Genomic DNA, 25709 nt, shown 5'->3' with positions numbered 1-25709 from the left:
AGTATCTAGAACTTGTTGTGGCGCTCTGCAGCCTGGCCAGATTCTGGAGCCTTCCCTAGTCGCAACCGTCATTCGCTCTCATGAATCATCCGCCCCCGGAACCTGCGCTCCTGGGTTGTCTGCCACGCTGCCTTGCCGGTGCCGTTCGTCACTGGCAGGCGTAATCCGGTCACTGCGCCCCCTCTCGCCTGCCCGCCCGCTTGATTATCAAACAAACCTTCCCCCTCAGTACTTAAACCTCTCCCACCTCTTTCTAACTTCATCCTCTTCTCTTCCCAAAACATCTCTCACCCAAGACTTTACTTTCGCTCAAGACCAGCGATAACAAAGACCTTCTTTCATCCGATTACCATCTATCCACATCACTTCCGCGACAGATCACCGCCATCATGCAGATCTTCGTCAAGACCTTGACCGGCAAGACCATCACCCTCGAGGTTGAGTCTTCCGACACTATCGACAATGTCAAGTCAAAGATTCAGGATAAGGAGGGTATCCCTCCTGACCAGCAGCGCCTGATCTTTGCTGGAAAGCAACTCGAAGACGGCCGAACCCTTGCCGACTACAACATTCAGAAGGAATCTACCCTTCATCTCGTCCTCCGCCTCCGTGGCGGTATGCAAATCTTCGTCAAGACCCTCACTGGAAAGACCATTACTCTGGAAGTCGAGTCCTCCGATACCATTGATAATGTGAAGAGCAAGATTCAGGACAAGGAGGGTATTCCTCCCGATCAACAGCGACTCATCTTCGCTGGCAAGCAACTTGAGGATGGCCGAACTCTTTCCGACTACAACATTCAGAAGGAATCTACTCTCCACTTGGTTCTCCGTCTTCGTGGTGGTATGCAGATTTTTGTGAAGACTCTCACCGGAAAGACCATCACCCTTGAGGTTGAGTCCAGTGACACTATCGACAACGTGAAGAGCAAGATTCAGGACAAGGAGGGTATTCCCCCTGATCAGCAGCGTCTTATCTTCGCTGGTAAGCAGTTGGAAGATGGTCGCACCTTGAGCGACTACAACATCCAGAAGGAGTCAACTCTTCACCTCGTTCTCCGACTTCGCGGTGGCCAGTAAGCGATTCCAACGAACGGTGATGGATTTTATGACGGCGTTAGGGACTGGCATTGAATTCGAGATCAGGCAACTTCTAGGCCTGTCATGATTATTATGTAGTTTTTGCCCTTGCGAATATTCTGCAAGGTGCTAATAGACTCTATTGAAGTCTACTTGACTATTTGTCATCTCTTCTGACTCGCTTGTTCATTGTGATGTTCCATGTTTTGCCATGTAAGTGTTGTTGACGCTGTGTGGAGTTGCCCCTCAGTTGTCGGGTACTCCACGGTGCAGCCAGCTCATGATGGGTGGGGCCGACATAGAGCTCATGAGCCGCAAGTTGCAAGTTTAAATCTTTCCTCTTTAAATACTCGTGTACCCACCAAGTCAGGCCTCTTCGTCGTCGTCACTGTCACACCCAGGCATATGATGATTTACAAACATCGACCCTTTCATCATCATCTATTTTGGCCTCCTTAGTAACAAACGATACACTTCACTCTATACCTAGATCAACCTGAGTTTGCGACCAAGACTTTGTGCATCTTTCTCGAGCGAGCGGTTCAACCGCAGACTGATACATCAGGCTATGCCGTCTTACTTCTATCACCTCAAATTCGAGCTTTATCCGACTCCTGATCCGGTCGCTGCAACATCAGCAGCTAAGGCTCAAGACGAAATTTGGCTTCCGTCTCCTGAAGCGAGTGTCTTCGACGACTTTCCATCCCATCCGCGACCAGACCGACGAACCACTTATAAAGTATCGAGATCTATAGATCCCCAGCACGACTCAGCGAACCACGCAACTCCATACACTCTTACGGGGCAAAACTCGCCCTCGTCGAATCTCGGTATAATAGATTGTGGCGCAGCTGCGAGGCCATCGGTCAAAGACTCCGGACGGAAAATCGAGATTGTAACCGAGAGACAGTGGCTCGAGCGAGCTAACAGCTTTCCGCCTCCGAACTCAAGTGTCGCGATACATCCACAGAACGCAGTTAGAGACTGGCGGTTTGGCCGTGTTAGCCTCGAGACGGTCGACCTTAGGACTGGGCACGCAATGGCAGGCGAGACGACCCGAAGCGGCCCTTCTGCGGCTCCTTCACTGGGGCCAACATTCGGGGGAGCCGGTACAGCGACAAAAGCCGAGTTTCTTCCTCTCGAGACAAAAAATACTGAGCTCGGCTGGGGAGTCGTACACTTTTACAGAGAAGAAGACGAGACTTCCGGGCTCATCGAGGCGAATCATCAAGAAACTGAAGCAAGCGGCTCAAAGGATACCGACTGCACAACTCTTTGTATACCAGCAGTCCCGGCGTATATGTCGCCAGGTGACCTGATGGGTTTCGTTGGAGAAAAATGGAGGGGAGATATCAGTCATTGTCGTATGGTCATGACATCGCGGATGAACAGATATCTTGTCTTGCTCAAGTTCCGAGACAATTTTCGGGCCAAGCAATGGCGGAGAGAGTTCGATGGAAAGGTCTTTAATACTGTGGAAGTAAGTGACCAAAGCATCCAGTTTCTCTACGCCTATCTCTAACAATGACGCAGCCTCAAATCTGCCATGTAGTTTTTGTCAAGAGTATAACATTCGAAACACCAACACGAAGAAAATCAAGCGCGGCTCTTTCCCCCCTATCCTCACCGGCTGGCATGTCAAGCAGCCTCAGACCGTTTCCTCCACCGACACCGAATCTCGTGGAATTGCCAACTTGCCCTGTATGCTTGGAACGCATGGATGAGACAAATGGGTTGATGACAATACCATGCTCTCATGTGTTCCACTGTACATGCCTCCAAAATTGGAAAGGTGCTGGGTGTCCTGTCTGCCGATTCACAAACACCTCACCCACCTCAGAATCAGATCTTTCGGGGCCTCATTCACAGCCATTTGGGTCTGGAGTCTCGAATCTCTGCAGCATCTGCGATTGCACAGATGATCTATGGATTTGTTTAATTTGCGGCTACGTGGGCTGTGGCCGATACAAAGGTGGCCATGCAAAAGATCACTGGAAAGAGACAGCTCATTGTTTTGCTCTGGAGCTGGAAACACAGCATGTCTGGGACTACGCTGGAGACATGTGGGTTCATCGACTGATACGAGATAAAGGTGATGGGAAGGTTGTGGAACTTCCTTCGAGAAATAGGTCAGTCGGTCATTTGGAGGAAGAGGATGTTGTTCCTCGAGCCAAGCTGGACAGCATTGGTCTGGAGTACACGCATCTGGTCACGAGTCAACTGGAATCTCAAAGGGCATACTATGAAGAACTGATCAGCAAGACCGTCGATAAGGCCTCGAAAGCTTCTGCTGCGGCCGAGGAAGCTGCAGCACAAGCCTCAAAGGCTATGGAAAAGCTGACAGTGCTCGATGAAAAGTATACAACCCTCAGCCAGGAAACGATACCAGAGCTAGAGAAGCAACTTGCTCGAGAGCGTAACAAGGCGAGCAAGAGCGAAACGTTAGCACGCAACCTTGGCAAATCTCTCCAAGAGGAAAAACGTTTGAACGAGGGACTGATGAAGCGGATTGAGCATCTCAACAGCGACCACGAAGCAATAGTAAAAGAGTTGGAGAAACTCAAAGGAGAGAATGCTGACCTTCAAGAGATGAATCGCGATCTAAGCATGTTTATATCGGGGCAAGAGAAATTGAAAGAGTTGGAAAATGAGGGCAAGATTGAGGAGGGCGAGCTAGAAGGCGGCAGCGCAAGTGTACCAGAGAAGAAGAGCCGGCGACGTGGGAAACGCTAAGTGCTCAAGGCCATTGGACTGGACTTGGATATTTCTCAGCGTTGCTTTTGATGAGTTCGGGTTACCAAGGCGTGAGAAGACGTTTAATTACCCATAGTTCGGTACCATCAAGTTACCAATACCAATAACGGCTTTCAAACATCGCGACAACTTCCAGCACATGACCATCCATGATGCATTAGGTGTACTTGTGGTGAAAAATGGTACCTACCCTAAGCCTACGACCAAAATATGAACAGTGACGGTAGTTGCAGCATAACACATCACGATTGCATATTGAAGCAGGGGTTTGGGGAAAGATGTGTAACATTGTGCAGCTGTAGGTCTAGAATACCCAACCCAGCATCTCGTCTATTCTCTTCTATCGAAATCTAAAGATCCCTTCGGCCCCGGGATGAGCAGACGGTCTTACGGGTTGGGAGGCACGGCGATTTTATAGGTACCTAAGCTGCAGAGTGCACACCCCTCGTTTTGATGGTGCGTGCATTAGAGGTCTCAACTGCATTGACACCACTTGACTTGACATTTTTGTTGGGACTTGGCTGATATAGACAAGATTTACGCCAAGCAGGTTTTACTTGTTTTCAACATATTTTAATCTCTAGACCTTTTGTGACCGTAATGATGGAGACTCCTTGATAAAGAGTCAACAATTGACATGTGAATACGGGCGCACGGATGCGTTTTTCTCTTCCTTGTTGATGTTTCTCGGAAATTCGCAAAGAGAATTCGGTAAAGGACCCATATGGAGAGGCACTGTAGCGTGATGGAGCGGATGGTTCCGGGGTTGAACAAACTATCAGTGGCTGGGGTGGTGACGATAGTGGTGTGAATTAACTTGTGATTGATGGATAGGTGACTCGGGCTTGTGATCTCTCGGCAGGGCAAAGGAGGCCATGGGACGGTACATATATTTGTTCTTGATGCAGTTTAATGACTGCTTCCTAGAGATTGAAGCTCTTGACAGTAAATATTGTTGTACTGTTCATGCAGAACCGTTATTTGTGGCTTGTGACCGGCATGCTCGGGTTCAACAATGTCTTTGATGCTATACTGATTGCCTGGTGCTCCTTACAACCTGCACCATCCCGTACCGTACCGCACCGGATCTCCGATGTAAGTGGAGTGATGATAAACAGTTTGCAGGGGAAAAGCGCCGAGTGCGAGTACGGGTTGGTACGGGGTTTGCGCCGCAGACTATAGTCCATAGGGCTTGGAAGTATATATCCTCGGTCGTCAGAAGGGATTGCGAGCGGGCGATTGTAACTAAAAAGGAAGCTGGTAGACGACAAAGACAGTACAGCAACAGCAAAGAAAAAAAAACTCGAGAAAAGGAACCAATTGTGATGTGCCAAAGAGATATGTAAAGTGCCGTGGTTTTTAACTCATCCTATTGAAGATCATAGCTTGTCAGCTTTAAAACCAGCCTTTCCTTACTGGGCAGACACCTCTCCCTCCATCACGTACCTTCCCCTCCTTGAGGAGGTGCAGTACATTCTGTTCCCAACCCCAGCAGCCCCAGCTGTTTCTCCATTTCCATTTCCATCTCCATCCTGCATCTTCTTCCATATCCTTCACCCTTGTCGTTCCAGGAATGCAGACCTCTTTATAGAACCAACACCACCGAGCATTTGTATATATCATCTCTCGTCATATTTCCGTCTGACCGTCCATCCTGTGTTCGCTCCATAACTGAGGCCCGCCGCCCCTCACATCGATTACAACTCGCTTGTCTAGCTCTGTCGAAATTTTTATTGTATAATATCTATCCACAGCTCGACTTCGAAATATCGTTTCGCGCACCTGTTTCAATAACGCTGGGCTCTTCCGCGCAAGCCCGCAATGTCTAAACATGCCGGGACAAAGGACGCGGCAGCGCCGCAGTCCGCGACGAACCCAACCCCGCAGAAGGAGCTCTACCCTATGGTGAACTGGAAGTACGATATGTTCCTATATACCGTCGGCAACATCGTCGATATGTTCTTCCGAGAAGTTGTGCCTCGAGGTGCCTGGCGTGTTCCTCAGACTGGCCCTGTTCTGTTCGTCGCCGCGCCACATGCCAATCAGGTTAGTTGTGCATAATCTGGGGGAGCTCGTGGTTAAAGATAGAGCGCACCAGGAATATGTTGTACAAGACAAGACCAATTACTAACTTGCAATAGTTCGTCGATGCGATTATCCTTCAACGTACCCTCCGTAACGAAGCTAAGCGGCGAGCGTCCCTCCTCATTGCCCAAAAGTCAGTTCACGGCTTCATCGGATGGGGCTCGCGACAAGTTGGCTCGGTTCCCGTCGGTCGCGCTCAAGATGCTGCCAAACCAGCTACTGGCACCATCTACCTCCCAGATCCTATCAACGACCCAACTCTTGTTCGAGGTATCGGTACAAAATTCGGAGAGGGAGAGGGTGAGGTTCAGGGCATGCTCTTCCTCCCCTCAACCAAGAACACCAGTGGCGCCAGTGTCGATATTTCCCAGATTATCGGTCCTGAAGAGATCCGTGTCAAGCGACCTTTTAAGGGCAAGATCGCTTTGCAACAACTCACAGGTCGTGACGATATCGACAAAGATGGGAACTTCACCAACAAGGACGTGAAGGGTCCTGCTCCAGGTTACGAGGGCACCAAGTTCAAGTTGGCACCTCACATTGACCAGACCAAAGTTTACGAGGCAGTCTTTTCTCGTCTCTGCAATGGCGGCTGTGTTGGTATTTTCCCCGAGGGCGGTAGCCATGATCGCACTGAACTTCTACCTCTCAAGGCTGGTGTCGCTATCATGGCCCTTGGAACTCTGGCCCAAGATCCCGATTGCGGCCTTAAGATCGTACCTGTGGGAATGAATTACTTCCATGCCCACAAGTTCCGCTCACGTGCGGTTGTTGAGTTCGGTGCTCCCTTTGAGATTCCTCGTCACCTCGTTGAGCTCTACTGCAACAACCAACGTCGTGAAGCCATTGGCCAAGTTCTTGACACAGTCTATCAGGCTCTGAACTCTGTCACCGTCTCTGCACCCGACTACGACACACTCATGGTGATCCAGGCCGCTCGTCGACTCTACAACCCCACCGGCAAGAAGCTTCCACTTCCCGTAGTGATCGAGCTTAACCGCAGATTATGCATGGGATATGAGCGATACAAGAACGATGAGCGCATCACGTCCTTGTCTGCCGCAGTCAAAGAGTACAACTCTCAATTGCGGTACCTCAACCTAAAAGACCACCAAGTCCAGTATGCCAAGATGAACATGATCAAGGTCATATTCCTTTTCATCTACCGATCAATCAAACTACTCTTCCTCTTCATTTGTACATTGCCAGGTTTGATTCTCTTCTCGCCTGTCTTCGTAGCGACCAAGATCATCAGCCGACAGAAGGCCAAGACAGCTCTGGCGGGCTCAACAGTCAAGATTCGCGGCCGCGATGTCATGGCGACTTGGAAGATCCTTGTGGCAATCGGTTTTGCACCCACTCTCTACCATATTTACTCGGCCATCATAACTTTCAAGGTGTGGCAAGACCGTCTCTGGGGTTATGTTCCTGAGAGCGTACCGCTGCTGGTGGTTTATTTCGCATTGTGGCCCTTCATGGTTGGTATCACTTTTGCATCACTGCGTTTTGGTGAGGTTGGTATGGATATCTTCAAGTCTCTGCGTCCACTACTCCTCTGCTTGACACCAACCTCCAACTACAACATCCACAAGCTACGAGAACGACGAGCCGAGCTGAGCGCTCAGGTAACGGATGTCATCAACACGCTGGGGCCTGAGATGTTTGATGACTTTGAAAAGGCACGACTTGTGCCCGACCTGTACAAAGCCGAGGGTGGCTCATCCACATCCCCTAAGGCATATCGCCGCAGAGACAGCGATCAGTCCAGTACTGGCTATGAGCCCGAGACCCCACCAGCTCTGTCGCGACGAAGCACGACACAGTCTAGCCGAGCCCTCCCGCGCAACGATTCTTTCAGCAATATTGGTCACGTGGGCATCTTCTCTACACGACCGCCTTCCAGAGCCCGTAGCAGGTCGAGATCAAGCAGCAGCGGGGGTGGGTTCGGATCTGGTGGGTTCCCTATCAGTGGGTTCACCACGTTGGACTCTTCAGGTGGATTTGATGAGGCGAGTCGCAAGATTCGAGAGGCGATGAAGAATAGGCGACATAAGACAGATCAAGAAAGGACAGAGGGTGACGACGAGGATGACGACAGTGAAGAGGAGGGCTACGATGAGGCTAGAAAGAAGAACGCGTAAGCATTGAAAAGCAGATGACAGGCAGAGGCGACCATTAGGGATGGGAAAGCTATAAGCAGCTATAGCTAAGCATTTTGTATTATTTGAATTGGCTACCCCATAGCATGTTTCTTTTGATGATTTTTGAGGAACATGAGTGGGCTGAATGACGCGAGGACAGAGATTTTTGACGGAGGATAGTTTTCGGATCTTGACACGACCGTTACATCTCAATCTTGAGTTTAATTAAAACCTTAATCATTCTTATGTAAAGAATGAGAGAAACCTGGGGCTACTGGCCAGTCTAAAGAATTGTTTTTCTTGTACAAATGTTGTAATCAATGCTGGGGTTCGTCAGAGCTGAAATTGGAGACCGGGGTTTGATGAACCTTGACGGTTGAAAATGACAGGATCTGATAACTTTTTTGTGGGAGCCGATGCAATCTAATGACGTGCCCATGTTACCAGGCTCGGTGATCGGAGATAGGCGGGAGAGGCAAAAGAGCGAAAGAATAAAGCGAAATGTTGGGTTATTTGAAGCCGTAGGAGACTCGATATTGGTAATGCAGAGAAGAAGAAAACGATACCATCATTTAAATCATCCCCCATTTCAGTACCTAGGGAGGTAATTATTTGGCTACAGCGTATAATTATCTGATCGATCATCTGATTATCAATCAGTAACATCTCCAAAAGGTTGCTGGTATATCCATTACCAATTAATTATTCAAGTGGATCAGTGCCAATCAAACTGTCCCATTCCGAACCGAACCTACGGCATCTGGAGACGTCAACGGCCCTAAAATCTACCGAAAGATCTCTTATTACAACATGACCTTATCATCCTCATCCACACACGACAATCCCCCTCCCTTTACCTCACCTTCAACCTCCATAACAGCCGCTACACCGTCCTGGCTTCCGCAGCACAAGCCCGCGAAGCAAAGAATGGCCCTCTCACTAAAGAACCTCATGGGCTCCATGCTCGGCGGAGGATCTGCAAAACAGGATAGCAAGCCCTCGTCTTCGGAGCTTTTTGCCAAGACGGATCCAAAAGTAGACGGCGAGGAATGTCTGCACGACTGTGAAAACTGCTCCGTGAGGTATCCTAGAGGCTTCAAGATTGAGGAGGAGGATGTGCTGTATGGACTTGTCGAGCCTTGGAGTACGCATCTCCTTGTCGGAACAGGCAAGACGGATTGGGTGAGGGATGTGGCGGATGAAAAGGGGAGTGTAATGGAGGCTTTTTCTAAGGCGACCGAGCCTGCGAATGGGGTGAGTCTTTATCTCATATGAGTTGATGTATGAGACGAGGGTATTTTGCCTCATATCACCACTCATCAAGCTGATGATTGCGGCGCTAACAATCACAGAAACTCAAGCTTTCGGCATCCAATATGCCGACTCCTCACGACACAGATGACTACTCTGAGCCCACAACCCTTTTACTACTGCCAGCCTTCAAGCTTATTCAGAATGTTCACCCTCTCAGTGTGCCTCAGATTGTTACCGAAGTTATCAACCGGGCACCGACTAGCACTTCTCCCCTTCACCCCACGCCGCTCCCGGCCTCTCTTCCGTCTCCCAACCCGGCCGCCGGGATCCCGGGTGTCTCTCTGAAGGACTGCCCTCACAACGCTGTAATCCTCATGTGCAGTCATCGAACACGCGATGTGCGTTGTGCACAGAGTGCGCCGATTCTCAGGAAAGAGTTTGAGCGCCAGCTAAGGCCGTTGGGTCTGTATCGAGACTTGCATGATGAGAGGCCTGGCGGTGTTGGTATCTACTACATCAGCCATGTGGGAGGACACAAGTACTCTGCCAACGTCATGATCTACCGACGGCCGAATGCGTTTGGTCTGGATGATCCGGTTCCTGAGCAGCAGAATGGCACAAATGGCGTTGAAAAGAACGGCAATGGTTCGAACGGTTCAGCAGAGGAGAGTGTGGGCGCATCGCAGGGTATCTGGTTGGCACGTGTCATGCCTGAAGATTGTGAGAACTTGATCCGGTATACAGTCTTGAGAGGCAAGGTGGTCAAGCCTGAGCGTCAGCTACGAGGTGGATTTGATCGTGGTCGAGGCGTCATGAGTTGGTGAGAGGCGAAATGATAAGAGATGGAATATTCCGGACAGAAAGGTTGATTGAGGAAGAAAATACCCACGGTTCAACATGATGGGAGGTTCGTCAAGCAGCGATGCTAAACTTTTGTTACATGGCGATTAACTGCTCAGATGATATGTATAAAGCATACGACATAGACAGCGAGGACGATTGGTTTCTGAAGGATTAGAGATATTGGGGTTACAATCGAACTTTGTCGACTCAATCTTGCTCAACACTGTACTGTTGCTCGGCAATACGAACGATGAAACCGTAAAATAAAGACAAAGATACGCTCTCACAAATCCCACAATTTTATCTCATCCCTCAGAAGTCAACTCCACTGGATCTCGACCCCAGCCCCAAGCTTTGCAGGCCGCGTCGTCAACCTCCTTGATATCGCATAGAGAACCTTGTTGGAGAAGGATCTGCGCTGCAACACACGTACCTGCAGAACAAAAGAGCCTCAGTTATCGCACGTACTGTATTTTAGACAATGATTGGTGGTGGAGAAAATAGGGAGAGTTGAGACTTGAAACAAACGGTGCTGGCTGTCGGGGAATAGGCTGTGGGGCATGTGTTTTACTGGAGGTGAATTCTCCGTAGGGACTGGTGGAGATGGGTCTTCACATTGTTTCTTTGCGTTACGCGTCGTTTGTTAGAAGCCTGTGGGTTCAATTATGGAGACGGGATACCTCTTGTTTTTGGAAAGATGTCATCCTGTAACAGTGTTGATCATGAATCAAGAGTATTGCAAGCAAGGTTATAAGATATCTAAATAAAGAAAGGCGATATTAGTATAGATACAAACAGATAATTGAAGAACAATTAGAGTTGTTAAGCATAAAATCATAGTATATTCACATAAAATGCAGCAATTTGATATATATCAATACCCGTCCAAGCATTCAGCAGAGAAACATCCGAGACCAGACAAGCTTTTACCCTTCCGTACCCACCCATGTAAGCTTCATCAAGACGATACAGACTATCCCCAACTACCGGTCCTCCATCGGCCATACCGGTTCGCTCAAGGCTACCAGCACTGTGGAGAGTCGGTCAACTCATACGCACCATCCTAGCCTCTCAATTTTTCACATTCCATCACCTAACTTGACTCATGGCTGATCACTCAAGGGTCTCTCGGCATATTCCTCCATCACAGTAAAGATGTGCAGAGCTACCAAGGGGGAAAGTGGCCCGCTGTAGCAACAGATATATAACACCGCCTACAATCTCGTCAAAAAACAGGTTCTTGAGCATTCCAACCCATCATTTCTTCTCTATTCTTGACAACATCGTCCTGGTCTGTGACCCAACAAGTTATCTTTATCTTATATCCTAGTTGTTTGAGCTGGCCTCGTTCGTTATAAAGACTTGAAGTCGTTACCATTCTTTCTCTTGCTCAGATCAAACAACTTTTTCTGTCACTACCTTAAACAAACCGCCAAAATGAAGACTGGTTTCATCACTTTTGCCATTGCCGCCGTGGCTCCCCTTTCCATGGCTCTTCCTTTCCCTCGTAAGTATATGTCTTGTTCAAATTGTCTGACCAGCATACTGAGACTCATACAGAGGCCGCCCCTGGGGGTTTCTTCCCTCCTCCGTCTATCAATGGCACTCAGCCTGGAAACCACACCCAGTACGGCGGTGGTCAGAACGGAGGACCTGGTGGTTGGTTGCCCGTGCCTGGCAACGGCCAGCAGCCCGGTGGTAAGTGACTATCGTATGGTGGAACTCGAACTATACTGACTATTGACAGTTCCTACTCCATTACCTACCCCTACTCCTCCTCCTTCTGCTCCCACTCCTCCTGCTGTCCCTCAGCCCCCTCCCGCTGCTCCTACTGAGCCCATCGTGGCCCCAACTCCCACTCCTTTTGCCCGCAAGTAAGGGTCAAGGTGACAACTTCTCGAACAAAGTTTTCAGATACACATATATGATAGTACATAAATAAAGGGATGAGAGGCTTAGGCTAGATTTCTTGCGGATAAATAGAATGCTGCAAGTCGGCTTGTGGGCGATCAACCAGTTGTCTTGGTTATGTTTGTTCTCGTGTATGTAACTTTCGTGCCTTTGAACTGAAATGAAGCGATCATAAACCCATACTTCTACGGTATTTCGAACTAGCCTTCAGTGGCAGCCGAAAGACATTCACAATTTCGTTTTGGTTATGAAAAGTGAGAGTTGCCTCATTGAGCGAACTTACAGCACCTAGTCCAATCAGGAATAAGAGTCCCCTCAACAGGGTAAGGTGGATCGAACAAGCCAGGTCAGAGTCGTCCTTGAACAGTGATAATTCAAGAGACATACGATTCTCACTTTGGAACAATTTATCCGTGGAGGATTCGATGTTGAAAGCACTTAAATCACTTAAATAGAACCCGACCTGCATCCATTACAGAGATTTGCAGCAATATGCATACCATTTTCTTTTCGTAGCTGAATTCATCTTGTGTCTAATACCTCCCGAACCTCATGATCAATGCTCTGCTAATCTGTCTGCAGAGAGCTTAGTCTGCGCTGCAGAGCCCGAGAGGTGACAATTTCTATCCCTGGATATCCTCATGTATTACGTTATTTTCTTCATTCCTCCAACAAGCTTCTTTCTAATGTTCAGTTTCAACTGTAGTTCGGGTTCCACCCGAATCAGAAGACGCGCAACTGCTCAACTCATCACTAACGTCGCAAAAATCGCAGTTAACCGCTACTTCTTCGTGATACTTAACAAAGTCATTACGAAGTTGGATGAATAAGTCCAAGCCCTCCAGCCGGGCTAGCTCACGGCGTCCGGCCTTGATGAGTCCCTTTATTTCGGCCAATTGCATCCGTTCCTTGAAGAGCCTTTTATAGAAGAGATCTTGACTCTGGTAGCTTAGAAATCCATGGTGCTTATGGCAAATGCCAGGGAAAGTGTCGAGGCCCTCCAGTTTCCCCTTCGCCAAAGTGCATGTACTCGCGAGGGGTCCAGAATGAATTCGTTCCAGCTATACTCCTCGTGTTCTTCAATTAGGAGAATGAGATCGTTCTTAGAAGCCTGGTAGTCTTGATAAACCCCAAGATACTTTTCCTCTAGAGCTTTGATGGCTTTTCTGACACCCTCCTGATACTCAGGGCTGGTCTTGTTCATGCCGTCAGGATCGGGCTTTGTCTTAGAGCTATGAAAGTGAGCATAGGGGAATTCCTGGTAACGGGAGATGGTGCTAGCACTCTTGTCGGTGTCAAGATCGTCGATACTAAGCTTAGAGGCCTCCTCGATAAGATCTGGCACCAGAAAGCCGGGGTCCGCTATTGTATTGTTTTGAATAGGATTGTTTTAAGGATGTGTTTGATATATCTGAAGAGTTGACGAAACTGTGTAGCCAAGAAGGGAGGCCTGGGGTGTTATGAGTCTCGCTTTAAGTATGTACTTAGAGTTATGTGTCACTGGTATCACGACAAGCCAGGTTTGAATAAAACGCAAAGCGTTGTTAATCAGGACCAGTGTGTAATGATTCAAAGCGTAATGCCTTGCGTTGATGAGTAGAGTGGTTCTATGACTGAAGACACTGAACAACGGCTTAACCGATCATTGTTGTAAGTGATACGATACATATACATATTGTTTCATTCACATGCCATACTCGGTTTCCTAATCATAAACGTAGTCTATCTTCCATACAAAATGCGTTGCCCATATGCCAAAAGGTCATGACCATATCCAAAAACCAAATAACCCATTCAATGTCGCCATGATATTGCGCCGTTACCCAAATATGAGTGATTCATAAATCAATCATCCAGATATTTATTACCAACCCACCCACGTTCCACCATGATTTTATGTTGTATCCAAAACAAGTGGCAGCAAATAACCACAAAACCGCTGTGCTCAAAAGTATAAACAAGGAAAAAGAACCACCACTGGGTACCAGAAGCTTGAAAGCGTGAGAGGTGATGGGACTAGTCGGCAATGTCGCGGCTTGAGTGGCTGCTTGATGTGCCGCTGCCTGTCACGCTCATGTGGTTCTTGGCCATAGAGACGAGCTTCCAGATGCCGAAGGATACGGCTGCTAAGATGATGAAGAGAATGATAATGATGATGGCGATAACGTCGTTCTTCTTCATGTTGACGTTGATGTTGTGCTTGGTGAGATTGTCTTTGTTGCAAACAATGGATTCAAGAGAGATGTTTCAATCTGAGACAGTTAGTTCAAGGGTCCAATTAGACTGCCGAGGCTCATGGGTAGACATACCCAGTCAAGAATTATGTTGTGGTAGAGTAGAGTCGAGTGGAAGTCCGAGTCAAGAGGTTGGAGCAGAGTCAACGTAGTGCAACCAGATGAACCAATCAATCACAAAGTCGTACAATGGAGTCGACAAAGTCGTAAATATCCAAAAATTTCTCAATTCTTTATTCAAGAAAATAAGCCGTAAGATTCGTTTCTTAGAAAAAAGATAAACAAGATCAGGAACTGGAATGCGCAGTCTCACTCACAAACGGCCACTCACTCTATTATAAGTCGTTGCCCCGCCACCGTCTTTTTCTTACAGCCCAAAGGTAGTAAATGGCAAGGCTGGGAAGGGGGAGAGCTAAGCTCGCTGCAAGGGTCCCGCTGTGGAGACCTTCAGGGGCCTCTGACACGCTGGAACGTCTTTGGTTTTTTTCCCAGCCTCGCAGAAAACGTCACCTCAGGACTTTTTAATTGACTGTGGTCGCGTCGAGACGCGTCTGACTGACTATGAGCCAAGGATCATGAAAAGACCCTGGTGTGCCGCACTTCCACGGAACGTGGACATTGCCAAAGCCATGAATGCAAGGCACGATTCTGAGATCTTCACATGAACGTTTGCACACTATTAATTCGCTACGACTCAATTGCGTAGCCAACACGCTTCTTCATAAAAGCACAGGCTTCAAATACAAATGCTCCGTGCGCCGTGTTTCTCCAAGATCTGATGTGAAGTCATGTCTGAATATCAATATTCCGTTCCTGTCCCCGTTCCGCGTGTAGACGCATGATGAGTCAAATAGAAAAATAGAAACCCATCCGCAACTTAATGGCCATCGCCGATAACGCCGTCCCGTTTACAGTTGCATCGGGTATCAGTACAAAACGGACACCTGACAGCGCTGCATAGCTTTCTCTTCGCCCCAATCTCCCTTTCGTCCCTGTACAAATCCCGCTAGTTCTCTGTCCCGTCGACAAGAGCCTTGTTCTCATCTCTAATGATCTTGACATGTCGCTCGTAGAAGCGGAGCATCTGTATTACTTCACGTCAGTAAATGCGACATTTCCAAATCTCCAACCCACTGACCTTTTGTGGGCATTTCTTGTAGATGACGTCGGTGTCGTGCTTGGTCTTGCGGCCGTTCTTCCAAATCAGATAAACGATCAACTTGCCACTGCCTTCATCCTCGCATGCATCGATTGTCTCAATTTCCTCCTCCCACGACCCTGCTGGGGGGCTCCAATTCTTCGCTGTCGCCGGAGTTGCAGAGTTGGCCGGGTGCTCGCGTCGTGATCGCTTGGTAGTAGAGGTTGTGCTGGGGGTGCCATTGGTGGTGGCACGGCGGCGCTTCTTCGTTTTTGATGCTGTTTCAGTCGCTTCAAAGAGTTTCTCGCGGCCACCGAACTTTTCGAAGTAGGCGTCGAGGATTTCCTGAGCAGACTCTCTGGGAAGAACACGTTAGACAAGGCCTTGAGAAAGTCATGCGACTCCATCACCTACCTCAGATTCTCCTCAGGCTCCCACGTCAAATCTTTCTTGGCCTCGTAGCCTTCCCACTTGACTTGAAACTGTAGAATTCCCTGCGGCCGCGATGAGCATGTGATATCGAATTGGGCTATCATTCCCTACGTCGTCGTAGACCATGTGCTTTTTGATAGCCTCAACAACAAATCTGCAACACGTGAGCTTTAGCCCTTTCGACAGGTTCGCTCATGTCTTACTCATCCTCATCCAGATCTTCGTCTTCATCACCGTCCTCCTGGTCGAATGCCTCTTCTGGTTTCATGTCGTCGAGCTGATCTACCGCAGTAGCCGAGGTAGACTTGCGGCTGCTCGCGCGAGGAGGTGTAGTGAATTCTCCGGCATCGGATGATTCCTCATCACTAAGAGCTGAGAAATCGTCAGCAATGGCAGAATACCAATTGCGCCGGAATCAAGGGCTATATTGTGTGTTCATTGGAGACGCGATCGCGATGCGCCCATCGCTCGTCGCGTGTGACATGCGTCGGCGGTAGCGAATTGCGCAAAAATAATAATAGTAACATACCAGGGGGCATTTTGGATATTCCTGATTGACGTATACTAGTCTGTCTTAAGATACTTTGCAAATGATTGCAAATTTATGGTGTTGACGATGTTGTATTTGAAAACAAGCGGCCGCTGCACCTCAATTCCGCGACTGAAGAAATCACGATCAGTGGAGGTGAGGTAGTCGCGCTTCGCTGGAGAGATAACCCGCTTTTGCAGGAGGCTGTATCTGTGGCTGTAATTGGGTGTGGCACATAGCACGTGACCCGGCGACAACCTCCGATGGGAATGCTTCTCTTTTTCAAACATCAATTAGTCCTGTGCTACTCTATCTCGTCGGCGTGTTGCAGTTCTCGCCAAACTGTCGGTTACTCTCCGTTTGTTCTACCTCCATCTTTGGACTTCCCATTGTAGCTCTCGAGTTATCTAGGCCCCTGTAAAGTGAGTGGAGGGCAAATAAAACCGACGATTGGAGGATGGCCAATTCTGGAGTTAATTAAGCAAAAGCAAAAGTTGGCAGAATATGCAAGTAACATCTTATTACGAAACAAGGGGATATTGTCACATACCAGTATGCCAACAACTTGATGCCAATTTTCGTTTCTCTTGTTTGACTTGCCATGACTTGGCATAAACGCCAACTCGAGCTGCAGTGGGTAGCAACTAGTAACGAAGGCCAAGTAGTAGTTGTGGTGCACCAGCGGCTATCATGTATAGTCTCAGGTTAAGTAGAGTTATTTGCCGTCTTGTCGCGCTTGCGGCTCAAGTCAGGGGCTAACAAGAGACAAATGAATGAAGCTCACCAACAAGCTTTGCCAATGCACTGTGAGAGCCGAGCCTCTTCTGTTTTATACCAGAGGCCCTGAGCTGCTCAGCTTGGAATGTAAACCCGACCTTGAACTGAACAGGCGAATGGGGTTGATAGATTTAGCATGAAAACACGGATGGCAGTACGGATGAGAATTGCCGAGCATTGTATTACCAGATGAAAAGCCAACGCCAGAGAAGCAAGTTGCGTTGCGTCAGTTGAAGTGAGGAGCTGCAGGCTGTAATTAAAGATTGCAAGTAAATGACGACTGAGTGGCTCACTGATCTCTATGTGAGATAGTGCTGCTGCAGTGTTAAAGGGGGTTGCAGAAGCTCACCGTCTGCTGGTCCTATGTCGTGTCTCGGACATGGATCCTATGCCTAACAGCAACCCCATGGTCGGTGCCACCCATGCTCCTACTTGAAAGCCAATCTTGTGCAAGTTTGGGCGCCTAGCGCTCAAGGACTGCCGATGGCAGCGCCCAGTCGGTTCAGAATTTGTTTCCCCAGGCCACCTCTGTCTCTTTGTTTGGGGTTCAGAGACGAGATGTCGTTGGCTGCTTGGAGCGACAGATGTTTGAACCTTGTACCAGTTTATCTTTTGTCTTTGGTTGAGACGTGCCCGACACTTGCTTGCTTTGACTTGACTTTAGCACCAATAAGCTTACATAAAGGGGGCTGCATTTGGGGAACCAACTGAACCCACTCTATTACGATATGCAGGATTGAGGCGTCATCAAAGGCGGGCTGAAAGTCCAATTGACAAAGGTAACCAAACGGTGGAAGTAAGGGATGTCATGTAAGGCACGGAGTAGTAAACGCCAGATCCACGATCGATAGGATTAAGGCCGATCTTAAGGCATTATGTGTTGATTCAATAAATACATACATAATTTTCGCTTTCGTATGAAAAGGAGCTCGTATTACGGACTGGATCTCAACAAGCTATCAGCCTTTGAAACTTTGATTGACAGCAATGCAAGTGGAGCTTGTGAAATAATCAACGGCCATGATGAGTTTACCGTAATTCGGGTCACATGGGAATGAAGAGTTAGTTACGGAGTAGTTGATAGAATTTTAGCTAAGGCGGCCATAATTTTAGAACGAGAGATTGTCGTATTTATAGCTGCATATCCTCCTCCCTTTTAGCGACCCTGAGCCGATCACCACCAATGCCGATGTCCAAATTGAGCTGACAATGGGACTTTTGATGAAGTTCATACATTCTCAAAAACGTTCTCTTCAAAAAAAAAAAAAAAAAAAAATAATATTTACAATTGAGCTTAAGCTCTATTGATAACATCATCTCTCAAGATCTTCCCGTTACAACCCCTAGATCAGACTGCTCGCCCTGCCCTCCCAGGAACCTCAGCGTCTGGAGCATCCATCAGCGACAGTTGCACCTCCCGACGGCGCTAGGACGGACCTCTTAGAGCAGCCCGATCAGCGCTAAGCGAGCAGCGGGAGAGACATCCAGACGGCGGGACGGCCACTAAGCGTCAGGGGTACCGTTGGTGCTAACAGCGCCAATCTGGGGCCTGGGGGTCTTGGTTGGATCCGCCCCTGAATGGCCCGGAGGAGGAGAGGAGCGAGGAGGCTTTATTTTAAAATGGAGAGGGGGGAAAAAACCAAAGAACAATTAAACCTAGCGATGCTAAGAGACCTGGCTTCCCCTTTAGTCTCCCGCCGCCTCTAAACTTCCATTGCCTTAACCTCTCGAGCCTCTATCTTCTTTTCCTTTCATCCTTTCTTTCTTGTTCTCCCTTCCCGTCCGCTCTTTTAGCCTCTCTCAGCTTCATAACAAACTCTCCTTCCACTCCTTCAACAATCTTCATGCTCTGTAATTTTGCATGAACGTCCATTGAACTTCCCTTGCGCCCGGAGGTCTCGGCCCCAATACGCTCGTTCTTTTCTCTTCAACCTTCGCTCGCTACTATACTTATGATTGACGCCTGTAACGCTCCCCAATTGGAGCTGCAGCCGCTTTTTACACTCTTGTAGTTACTGCCTACCGAGACCTTTCCCCCACGGCCACCGTATTTTCGTATCCTTCTCCCCCTAATTTTCGATCTTGGGCCCTTCTGATACCTACCTACCTATCTTCAAAATGCCCGAATCTACGCCCCAAACGGCCGACTCAGGAACACCCAAGGCTGGTGCCCCTAAGGACAAGAATTGCCCCTTTTGTGGGCAAGCATTCACCTCTTCTTCGCTCGGTCGCCATCTCGATCTGTATATCAAGGAGAAGAACCCAAAACCCGCGGATGGAATTCACGATGTCGATGCTATCAGAAAGCTTCGTGGTGGCATCACCAGACGACAGCCCCGGGGTTCCCTTGGCGGGAGGCGTGAAGCCTCAACTCCAGTGGGAACGCCCAGGGCACATGTCGTAAAGGATACACCCCTTCCCGAGAATGAAGACTTTCAATCCCCTGTTCTCTCCAAGGATAATCAGCTCTCCGTTGATTCGACCATGACATATGCACCAGCTTTTCAGCCAACATGGGAGGCGACGGGCGTTATGAACGACATCCCGAAACGGGGCAGCTGGGAGAGCGATGCCGCACCTGAGCCACCAAAACGCCCTGGCATGCAACGTACTGTTAGCAAACAGGCAATTCAAAAAGCCCAGTTTGATGTCAAGCAAAAACTTTCAGACGCTATGGATACAGCCCGTGCCGCGGAGCTCGCGTTAAGGGAGCTCCTCAGCTCTTGGAGAGCAGCCAAGTATGAATTCACGTTTTTTTTTTAATAATGATTTTGCTTCTGTAGTGCTAACCAGAGGGACAGGGTACAACTTGACAGCAACTCGATGCCATTCGATTTCGATCCCCTATCTCTCGATTTCCCTGCCCTCACTCTTCAATGCCTACAGCCTCCACCGACTCTTTTCTCGTCCACGCAACACCCCACCTCCACATCTTGGTCAGTCCAATCGCCAGGTCACCGCGAATATGAGGCTCTGCGGACTTACTTCGCAGGAGAGTTCAAGGCTTGGAAAGTAACCTGTGCTTCCGCTACCACCGCCGTCATGGATGAGTTCAAATATCCCCCTTCGACAAATAATAATTTCCGAAACCCTCGGGAGTCGATCCGCAAGGCTGAGAAAATGGCCGAACAACTTGAGGCGCAAATCGATGAACACCTCCAGTCAGCATACGCAGTATGGGAGACTCTCCCAATTCAACGGCAGCAAGAACTTTGGATTCTGGAGTTAGCCCGCGGTGTGGGAAGAAAACACAAGGAGGCCGAGAAAATGAAGGAGAAGCAGCACAGACTCAAGCAAGAGAATGCCAACCTCAAATCCCAGATTGAGCAACTGAACAAGCTACAGCAACCAAAGGAGTTCAGGCTTGCGCCGCCAGTCACGATTCCGCTAGAGAGGGAGCTGCTTTCCCTTTCTTACGAGCAGGCTGTCAAGGGCGGAAGGGCTGTAGGTTTCTCTATCGAGGATAGCCAACTCGACCTCGGTTCTCTCGTGACAAGATCCATCGAGCGCTGGAAGAGTGTCATTGCTTCTTCAAGGGCCAATGCCGCTGGGATGAACGCTCAGAGGACGTTGGAACAAGCCAGCCAGAATCAAGCCTCTTCCCCTGCTGTCAACGGCACTCAACCAACGCCACAAATCCAGACGCCATCTCAACCACATTTTCAAGCACAACAGCAACAGCAGCAACATCAACCGCAACGACCACAGCTTGCCAAACGTCAGTCAACAACTAGCATTAACGGTGCTCCAAGCGAGCATGCCACTACTTCAGCTTCGACAACTGGCCCATCATCGATTGCCGAGGCCAGTGATCAAGATGCCGATGCAGAGATGGAGGATGATGATAGCTTCGCCATGGTGAACGCGTCTCCAATCAAGCCTCAACCACCTGTCCAGCAACAAGCAACTCTAGAAGTACCACGCACGCGGCCGGTCCAACAACAGCAACAGCAACAACAACAACAACGAGCCGCACAGTTTATGATGCCCAACGGAACTGGGAGCCCTATCAACCGAACCGCCATTAATATGAGTCGATCAATGCCAAATATGAATATGGCAATGCAAAATGGAGCAATGCATGGTGCAGATATGGCGATGGCCATGCAGGGGGTACGCGGAGATGCCATGTTTTTAGAATAAAACAATGATTTCAGTTGGGCGGCTAAAGTTGAGAATCACAATAGCTGATTGGCTAACAAAAATACATATAAGTAATGACGAAGACTCAGAGCTAGATACATCTTGCTCATGATTCAATAATATGACCAATTCGGAGAGCTCACTACTTCTCTTGCTTCGTTCTCGTGGTCTTTTGCCGTATATAGACATTTCTACCAATGATTTTATCTGTGGCTGAGCTCGCTCAAGAATGAATGCCTGACTGAAAATTTACCCCGCGATTGTGGCGCCCAAACCAATGGATTTCTTCTGCCCCTCCAATGCCCTGACTGTTTCCACTGACTCACCACATCCATCACAGCTTGACTCAATTTGCCGGCAGCAGAGACTTAAATCAGGAACTGTCGCCTGATTTGGAGATCTGCCATTTCAATTATCCCCCACCGCGAAACGAGACGCAATCATGGCTGACGCTGCTGCCCCCCCGACCGAGCAGGTCTCCAACCTGCACCTCGATGAGGTAACTGGTGAGAAGGTCTCCAAGACCGAGTTGAAGAAGCGCCAGAAGGCCCGCCAGAAGGAGGAGGAAAAGAAGAAGAAGGCTGCTGAGCGCGGTCCTGCTCCTGCTCCCAAGAAGGCTGCTGGTGGTGCTGAGGCTGCCGAGAAGGACCTCACTCCCAACCAGTACTTCGAGATTCGATCAAGGAACATCAACAAGCTCCGCGAGACCAAGAGCCCCAACCCTTACCCTCATAAGTTCAACGTCACATACGACCTGCGAAACTTTGTCAAGGAGTTTGGTCACCTCAAGTCTGGCGAGCATGCCAAGGACAAGATCATCCAGATCGGTGCCCGTGTCCACGGAAAGCGAGCATCCGGCTCCAAGCTTCTTTTCTATGATGTCCGAACAGAGGGAGTCAAGGTCCAGATTATGTGCCAAGCGCAAGAGGTGCGAGAGGGAGCTCCCGCTTTTGATGCCCAGCACGAGCACCTCCGCCGAGGTGATATCATTGGTGTTATTGGCTACCCCGGCCGGTAAGTTACCAACTATCCTAGAACCGGATCACATACTAATTAACTGTAGAACTGCCCCTAAGACCAAGATCGAGAAGGGAGAGGAGGGTGAGCTGTCAATCTTCGCGACTGAGGTCGTCCTCCTGACTCCTTGTCTCCATGCCCTCCCTGATGATCACTACGGCTTCAAGGATCTCGAGCAGCGATACCGCAAGCGATATCTCGATCTTATCTGCAACGAGAAGGCCCGTAATGTCTTCATCACTCGATCCAAGATGATCACCTGGATCCGCCGATACTTCGACGAGCGTGACTTCGTTGAGGTTGAGACTCCCATGATGAACCAGATTGCTGGCGGTGCCACTGCTAAGCCCTTCACTACTCACCATAATGAGTACGACATGCAGATGTTCATGCGTGTCGCTCCTGAGCTATACCTCAAGATGCTTGTTGTTGGTGGCCTTAACCGCGTGTACGAGATTGGACGTCAGTTCCGAAACGAGGGTGCTGATCTCACCCACAACCCTGAGTTCACTACCATTGAGTTCTATCAGGCCTACGCTGATGTCAACGACCTGATGGACATCACTGAGGACATGGTTTCTGGCCTTGTCAAGTACCTTACCGGTGGCTACAAGACCACCTTCCACACCCAGACCGGCGAGAAGTACGAGGTCAACTGGGAAAAGCCCTGGCCCCGATATGAAATGATTCCCACCCTGGAGGAAGCCACCGGAGAGAAGTTCCCTCCTGGTGACCAGCTCCACACACAAGAGACCAACGAGTTCCTCAAGAAGGTCCTCAAGAAGATGAACCTGGAGTGCACACCTCCTCTCACCAACGCCCGCATGATTGACAAGCTGGTCGGTGAGTTCATCGAGGAGAAGTGTGTCAACCCCTCTTTCATTACTGGTCACCCTCAAGTCATGAGCCCTCTTGCCAAGTACCACCGTGAGATTCCCGGTCTGTGCGAGCGTTTCGAGGCCTTCGTTTGCAAGAAGGAGATCGCCAATGCCTACACTGAGTTGAACGATCCCTTTGACCAGCGTCTGCGTTTTGAGGAGCAGGCTCGCCAGAAGGACCAGGGTGATGACGAGGCTCAGCTCATTGACGAGAACTTCTGTACCTCGCTTGAATATGGTCTGCCTCCTACTGGTGGTTGGGGCATGGGTATCGACCGAATGGTCATGTTCTTGACTGACAACTACACCATCCGTGAGGTTCTCGCTTTCCCCTTCATGAAGGATGATAAGCTGGAGCAGAAGAAGCTTGCCGCCGAGGTTGTTGGCATTGAGCCCATGCCTGAGGAGGGCATTGGTAAGTATGACCACTCCTGAAACCGAGGACAAATTGCTAACTTATTTTTGTGTAGCTCACAAGTAAAACGGGAAAATGGGATTTACTGGGTTAACTGATAAGTTGGTTTGCATGATTTTACGCTGTGACAACGACATAAGAATGGTCAGATTTCCAGTCTGATGGAATTAGAAAGAAAATAAAATGCTTTTATAAAACCATGTTAAGAATTCTTCTTAGAGTCGAGTGTATCCAAGATGTTCATTATATGTGTCGTTTGGCTAGCTTACCAGCTTTCCGTTTCGTTATTCTATTGATGCTATTGGGTACCATATTGTACAAGAATAATATACATGCTGTTCTTCGCCATCTTACAACGCCGCCAATTCGTTTATTTGGCAGCAGCCTGCTTCAATCGCTGTTCAAGGAGACGAAGAGTGGGCTTGGGAATATGTAGTCTGTGAGCCAAAACCAGAGCCATGGTCAACACACCAAGAGCACCCGCCTGATGAGCTGCGGCGAGGGAAATTGGTACCATATAGATGAGAGTGCTGATGCCAAGGGCAACCTGCAAAGACACAACGTGGAAAAGGCCATCGGCGCCCTTCTTGATGTTGGCGGGGAGGATAGCCTTAACACGTCTCGTGCGCGCGTAGATGAAGAGCGAGAGAATGGAGCAGAAGGTAGTCACAGCAAGAATTCGGTGGTTCATCTGAACAGTGCTGGGGTTCTCGAGCATGTTGCGCCACCAGAGATCAGACTGGTCCTCCTTACGAGAGTAGAACTTGTCCCAGAGTTCCTGCTTAGGTGGGAAGAGACCAAGACCCATCTTAGGGAATTCGTTGTAGATCAGACCAGCATCGAGACCGGCAACAAGACCACCAGACATGGCAGTAATGAAGGTCAGGGTAGCAAGGGCGAAGACGACACGGCGCATAGTGCGAAGTCCAGGCTGGCTCATAGCAGCGATCTGTTTCATGGCTGCTTCGGGGTTCGCGAGCCAGCGACGAGTTCGGAGAACGGTCAAACCAGAGAGAAGCATCCAGGAGTAGCAGACAAAGGCGGTAGCAAGGTGAGTGGTGAGGCGGTACTGAGAGACTCGAGGGTGAGAGCCAGGAGCAAACAGATCATCCTTGAGACCAGACTTGACCATCCACCAGCCGATGATACCCTGGAAACCAATCAATGCAGAGATTCCAGCAAGATTCAGTGCCATTTTGGGTGTAACTTTGCGACGAGCGACAAGGTAGGCGGTAGGAATGACAAAGGTCAGGCCAATGAAGCGACCCCAGACACGGTGAAACCATTCCATAAAGTAGATCTTCTTAAATTCTTCAAGGTCCATATGAGGGTTGAGAAGCTTGAACTCGGGCGATGCACGGTACTTTTCGAACTCGGACTCCCAATCTTCTTTGGACATGGGAGGAAGCGAACCAGTGACAGGTCTCCATTCAGTGATACTCAGGCTGGTTTGACGTTAGCTGGCTATCCAATTGTCTGCAACAGGCGTAGAGAAGCATACCCAGACTCGGTCAAACGTGTTAGACCACCAAAGACGACAATACCAAAAACACTAACAGCGCTGCCGAGGAGCCAGTAGCCCACACCCTTCGGGTTGGACTCAGGCCATGCTTTCTTGGTAGCTTGAGAGACAGAGGGAGATGCGCGGGCAGAGACCTGCTCGGCGATAGTTCCAATTGGCTTGTTGATAGCGGAATCGGCATAGGATCGTGATCGGACAGCGTTGAGAACGTGCGAGGGCATGCTCCGGGGAGCACTTCGAAGGCATTGGTTGCAGACAAAGAACTTTGAAGGTCCAGACGCTATGGTTGTGGCCTGGAATAGTAACCTCCGGAGCCCGGGGGCAAAGGAAGACGTCATGATCGAAGCCAATGTTCAGAGGTTGAACGAGGAAGGTTGAGAGAAATCGACTTGGAAGACGAAGAAGAAGTGGCTCACTTATAGATCATACGAGACCTTGGCCATAAATTCGACATCCGATGTGACTCGGTATTCGGTGCTAGACCTGGTCCGTAGTGGGAAGGCCCCTGTGGTCTTCAGTGGGATCGACCCCACTAGAATCAGCAATTTACAACGTCT

At 49.1% G+C, this 25709-nt stretch overlaps 11 protein-coding genes across 21 annotated transcripts; 7 read left to right on the top strand and 4 right to left on the bottom strand.

Moving 5' to 3' along the window:
• The first annotated feature begins 158 nt into the window (after positions 1-158).
• On the top strand, positions 159-1256 carry FOXG_03025 (ubiquitin C). Its single transcript, XM_018380525.1, has one exon. It carries the CDS (start codon positions 390-392, stop codon positions 1077-1079), a length of 690 nt encoding a protein of 229 aa, XP_018236812.1. The 5' UTR covers positions 159-389; the 3' UTR covers positions 1080-1256.
• Positions 1257-1647: 391 nt separating this feature from the next.
• FOXG_03024 (uncharacterized protein) lies at positions 1648-3812 on the top strand (the record flags this gene model as incomplete). Its single annotated transcript, XM_018380524.1, has 2 exons — positions 1648-2559; positions 2613-3812. 2 exons carry the CDS (start codon positions 1648-1650, stop codon positions 3810-3812), a joined length of 2112 nt encoding a protein of 703 aa, XP_018236811.1.
• Positions 3813-5654: 1842 nt separating this feature from the next.
• FOXG_03023 (acetyltransferase) lies at positions 5655-8059 on the top strand (the record flags this gene model as incomplete). Its single annotated transcript, XM_018380523.1, has 2 exons — positions 5655-5879; positions 5975-8059. 2 exons carry the CDS (start codon positions 5655-5657, stop codon positions 8057-8059), a joined length of 2310 nt encoding a protein of 769 aa, XP_018236810.1.
• Positions 8060-8869: 810 nt separating this feature from the next.
• Positions 8870-10137, top strand: FOXG_03022 (uncharacterized protein; the record flags this gene model as incomplete). The annotated part of the gene is made up of 2 exons (XM_018380522.1): positions 8870-9313; positions 9412-10137. The coding sequence occupies 2 exons, from the start codon at positions 8870-8872 to the stop codon at positions 10135-10137; spliced, it is 1170 nt and encodes a 389-aa protein (XP_018236809.1).
• A 1046-nt stretch (positions 10138-11183) lies between these two features.
• On the top strand, positions 11184-12269 carry FOXG_18458 (uncharacterized protein). The gene is made up of 3 exons (XM_018398538.1): positions 11184-11663; positions 11717-11854; positions 11904-12269. The coding sequence occupies exons 1-3, from the start codon at positions 11594-11596 to the stop codon at positions 12032-12034; spliced, it is 339 nt and encodes a 112-aa protein (XP_018236808.1). The 5' UTR covers positions 11184-11593; the 3' UTR covers positions 12035-12269.
• A 747-nt stretch (positions 12270-13016) lies between these two features.
• FOXG_03021 (uncharacterized protein) lies at positions 13017-13271 on the bottom strand (the record flags this gene model as incomplete). Its single annotated transcript, XM_018380521.1, has 1 exon — positions 13017-13271. One exon carries the CDS (start codon positions 13269-13271, stop codon positions 13017-13019), a length of 255 nt encoding a protein of 84 aa, XP_018236807.1.
• A 303-nt stretch (positions 13272-13574) lies between these two features.
• Positions 13575-14626, bottom strand: FOXG_18457 (uncharacterized protein). The gene is made up of 2 exons (XM_018398537.1): positions 14377-14626; positions 13575-14319 (listed from the first exon to the last, which is right to left on the bottom strand). Exon 2 carries the CDS (start codon positions 14246-14248, stop codon positions 14084-14086), a length of 165 nt encoding a protein of 54 aa, XP_018236806.1. The 5' UTR covers positions 14249-14319; positions 14377-14626; the 3' UTR covers positions 13575-14083.
• A 250-nt stretch (positions 14627-14876) lies between these two features.
• On the bottom strand, positions 14877-17192 carry FOXG_03020 (uncharacterized protein). Of its 11 annotated transcripts, XM_018380511.1 has the most exons (7): positions 16951-17192; positions 16401-16867; positions 16075-16243; positions 15983-16025; positions 15854-15933; positions 15440-15797; positions 14877-15385 (listed from the first exon to the last, which is right to left on the bottom strand). In XM_018380511.1, the coding sequence occupies exons 2-7, from the start codon at positions 16408-16410 to the stop codon at positions 15308-15310; spliced, it is 738 nt and encodes a 245-aa protein (XP_018236796.1). In that variant the 5' UTR covers positions 16411-16867; positions 16951-17192; the 3' UTR covers positions 14877-15307. The 11 variants fall into 11 exon arrangements, with proteins under 11 accessions (XP_018236796.1, XP_018236798.1, XP_018236803.1 ...); XM_018380514.1 differs by having other exon boundaries at positions 16075-16867; XM_018380519.1 differs by having other exon boundaries at positions 15983-16243.
• Positions 17193-18827: 1635 nt separating this feature from the next.
• Positions 18828-21578, top strand: FOXG_03019 (uncharacterized protein). The gene is made up of 2 exons (XM_018380509.1): positions 18828-19915; positions 19979-21578. The coding sequence occupies exons 1-2, from the start codon at positions 19296-19298 to the stop codon at positions 21318-21320; spliced, it is 1962 nt and encodes a 653-aa protein (XP_018236794.1). The 5' UTR covers positions 18828-19295; the 3' UTR covers positions 21321-21578.
• On the bottom strand, positions 21371-25635 carry FOXG_03017 (cytochrome c oxidase assembly protein subunit 15). The gene is made up of 2 exons (XM_018380507.1): positions 25132-25635; positions 21371-25075 (listed from the first exon to the last, which is right to left on the bottom strand). Exons 1-2 carry the CDS (start codon positions 25488-25490, stop codon positions 24001-24003), a joined length of 1434 nt encoding a protein of 477 aa, XP_018236792.1. The 5' UTR covers positions 25491-25635; the 3' UTR covers positions 21371-24000.
• On the top strand, positions 21579-23978 carry FOXG_03018 (lysyl-tRNA synthetase). Its single transcript, XM_018380508.1, has 3 exons — positions 21579-22334; positions 22384-23630; positions 23686-23978. Exons 1-3 carry the CDS (start codon positions 21763-21765, stop codon positions 23694-23696), a joined length of 1830 nt encoding a protein of 609 aa, XP_018236793.1. The 5' UTR covers positions 21579-21762; the 3' UTR covers positions 23697-23978.
• Positions 25636-25709: the final 74 nt, after the last annotated feature.

Source organism: Fusarium oxysporum, chromosome 8 (genome assembly GCF_000149955.1).
Source record: "Fusarium oxysporum f. sp. lycopersici 4287 chromosome 8, whole genome shotgun sequence".
Lineage (NCBI taxonomy): Eukaryota > Fungi > Ascomycota > Sordariomycetes > Hypocreales > Nectriaceae > Fusarium > Fusarium oxysporum.
The sequence above is the reverse complement of the archived record's forward strand: the minus strand, read 5'-3'. Positions and strand labels throughout refer to the sequence as shown.